Source organism: Otolemur garnettii, unplaced genomic scaffold (assembly GCF_000181295.1).
Source record: "Otolemur garnettii isolate 467f Iridium unplaced genomic scaffold, OtoGar3 scaffold00214, whole genome shotgun sequence".
In the NCBI taxonomy this organism is placed as follows: Eukaryota; Metazoa; Chordata; class Mammalia; order Primates; family Galagidae; genus Otolemur; species Otolemur garnettii.
The window spans coordinates 179,416-182,552 of NW_003852609.1; the positions used below are offsets into that span (position 1 = coordinate 179,416).

The 3,137-nt window shown below is 32.5% G+C and overlaps 1 protein-coding gene across 1 annotated transcript in view; it reads left to right on the top strand.

The window, feature by feature from the left end:
- Window positions 1-3,137, top strand: part of DTHD1 (death domain containing 1) — a 71,259-nt gene that overhangs the window by 13,586 nt on the left and 54,536 nt on the right. Inside the window, exon 3 of the mRNA XM_003801623.2 lies at window positions 1,601-1,931. Within this exon, the coding sequence (XP_003801671.2) occupies window positions 1,601-1,931 (331 nt within the window). The remainder of the gene's footprint in view (window positions 1-1,600; window positions 1,932-3,137) is intronic.

Consider the following 3,137-nt stretch of genomic DNA (forward strand, 5'->3'; position numbering starts at 1 on the left):
TGTCACTTGGGAAACACACCTTATGGAAGAAGAGTGTATTAAGAGGAGAGTTATTCCTAAATTATACAATGCTGGGTCACCACACCCTCTATTAAATAGTGCTTCATGTTTTCTGAATTACCATTATCACAATCCCCAGAGAATACTTAAGCAGACCGAAGTGCTGGGTAATTTTCTATTCCTTCCAACTTTATGAGTTCAGAATTGCAAATATAAATGAATGACCCATTCTGCAGTTTTGACATTGTTTTTTTAGATTTCTATGTTAACATGCACTTTAAAATTCTACCTAACAGTAACTGAAAAATATCTGAAATCTGATAGTTCTAGAGTTAGGCAGGAATGATATGTCACATATAGACCCTCTTAGTTCTCTCAAACATTTTCTAAATTTCAGTCATTTCCTTGGCATAAATGAGAAGTAGCAAGAAGAGGAGAAACTCAAGTTGCTGATTTTAAAGTAGACATTCAACATTTATTGAGCAGCTATCTTATTTCAACCCTTTATTATGAGAAGTTTAAATGGTTTTTGTCATTTGCTTGTCACACTTTTATGAATTAGGTTATTAGTTTTAATTTGTAATGGATAAAGTAACCAGTACTTTCAAATGATTCGAGGTAATACGATATTATCTATATTTGAGAGTTTAGGCTTTCACATTAAATAGAGACAGACACAATTTTACTAGTTTTAAAAATTTCCATTTATGGGATCTTTAAAATCAAGTTAAATTTTTCAGGTCTCAATTTTCTTATCTGTAAAATGGGGCTTATAGAAGGGCCTGCCTGATACAATAATTGTGAGGATTAAATAATGTATTACCTAATACTTAGTCCATAGAAGGCACTAAAATATTAGATATTTTAATAATTATTATTAATATGTAAAGCCAAATTGTAAGTGGCTGATCTCAAATTTGAATTCAGATTTATAAGACTCTAAAGTCCTCTGCAAAAATGATGGTTTTTTTATAAAAGGGTAATATGAATAGTATAAAAAAAGATTTTTGATGGATTCTTTGAGGATTGTAAATAATCTGATCTTAATTACTGTAATTAATCATATATTCACTATCCTTTTGTACATTTCTCAGTTTTCCTAAAAATATGTAACAATCATCATTTAATCTACTTTGTTTAGACAATTCTAATATCTCACATGTGATTACTCTCTCTCCTCTCAATGGAGGAAACTATTCAGGTATTTAGTACGTGGTTTATCAAAAAGCTTCATCAATCTCAGATACTTATTGTGGAGCAAGTAAAACTGAGGAATGAATCGCTTGAACAATAATAGTAATGATAACAGTAGTTATTATAGTTAACATCTAATACTTCTAGGTTCAGATATAGGCCTGATCACTCCATTTAGTTCACACAACTTTCCAATGAGGTTGATATTGTTTTATCACCATTTTACAGTCAAGGAAACTGAAGCACAAAAAAAAAAAAAGAAAAGGTTGCCCAAGGTCATAGAACAAGTGGGAGAAGTAGGATTCACATTCAAACTCTTATGCTAGACTTTGTGCCCCTCTGCATTTAGATATACGACACATAAATCAAATAATTGTAAAAAAGACATTCTTTTTTTCTCCTGCAGGTACTTTGATGTGTTGAGTGATGGTACTGACCCCCAAGTGTCTTGCTATATTACAGCACCATTATATGTTCTACAGCAACTCAAATGCCGGATAATTAATCACATGAGTTCTTTAATAGTGAGTGATTATGAAGAGTTGGTCAGCAACGTCATCACTATTGAATGTTCAGATGGGGAAAACAAAATTCCATTTCCAATATGCATTGCAATTCCTTTTACTGCACATTATAGGGGAAATTACAGAGAAATCATGGTGAAAGTGTGTGACGTTCACCTTCAATCAAGTTACCTAAACCCAAATTCACTGGAAGGGGTGACAGGAAGTTCTCAGGTGGGTAGACACTTGGCTCCCCTCCTGCATGTTACTCAGACTAACAGACTGTAGTGTAGATGTAATTGCTCCATCAGTAACAAATGAAAGCATTGATAGATTTGTGCCAGTGCTTTCACATGTTGCTGCCATCCACAAAGATCAAAGAGCAGAAATCATTGGGCAAATTTAGGAATGCAGAAATGGGGTCTAGGACCTGGAAAATGTTTATTCACCTGAAAAACAAAGCCAGCATCACAGCTTAATTACCTTTATGCTATAGACTAGCTTTAGACTAACATTTCCAATGTGACAGACACCTGTCTAAATTTAAGAATATTTGAATCCTCACATGATAGCAGCTTATTTTTTATAAGGGGTACACATATACTTTGAGATAATAATTAGGTAAAAAAATAAAATTTAGTCTGTACCCAGAAGATGGCATATATGGCAGTTAGGATGTGGGCTGCAGAAGAAGATTGCTTAGGTTTGAAATCTGGCTGAAATCCTACACTTTCTTGCTATGTGAACTTGGGTAAATTATGTAACCTTGATGTGACTCAATTTCTTCATCTGAAAAATGACCACAATAATAATGTCTAGTTGATAGGATTAAAGAGATAAAAATATTATAAAAATGACCACAATAATAATGTTAGTTATAAGGATTAAAGAGATAATACACTCAAGAAGATAAAAGAAAGCCTAAAAACACTGATTAGTTGTTAATACATTATCATTTTTGTGGTAGACTATATTGTAATAACTCTGAGGCCCTCTATGATCACAAATTCTCATGGTGTAATGTTGTAAAGAGAGAATATATACACAATTATTAAATTTGGAATTGATGGGGACTAATATTTAAGGTTCTTCCATGGGCCATTGAACTTATTTGTAAATAATTAAAATATTTGTCTTTTTAAACTATATGTATAAGTTGTCCTTATTTGATTAAGAGGGCAGGGAATAAATGTAAAAAAACATGTATGCATAAGAAATTCTTTATAAAATCTCTTTTCTGAGTTTCAAATAATGCTATATAGTTGAAGATGAAAGTTAAGCCCATTCTAATTACTCACTCCAATTAATGTAACTAATGTATTTTATATTTAGCATGTAAAAAGAAAACATTTCAGGATGCTCCCCTTCCCCTCTAATTCCTTGTGCAGAAGAGAATGTGAAGGTCTAGGAACCTGTGAGGAACTGGCCCCACAGATCTTT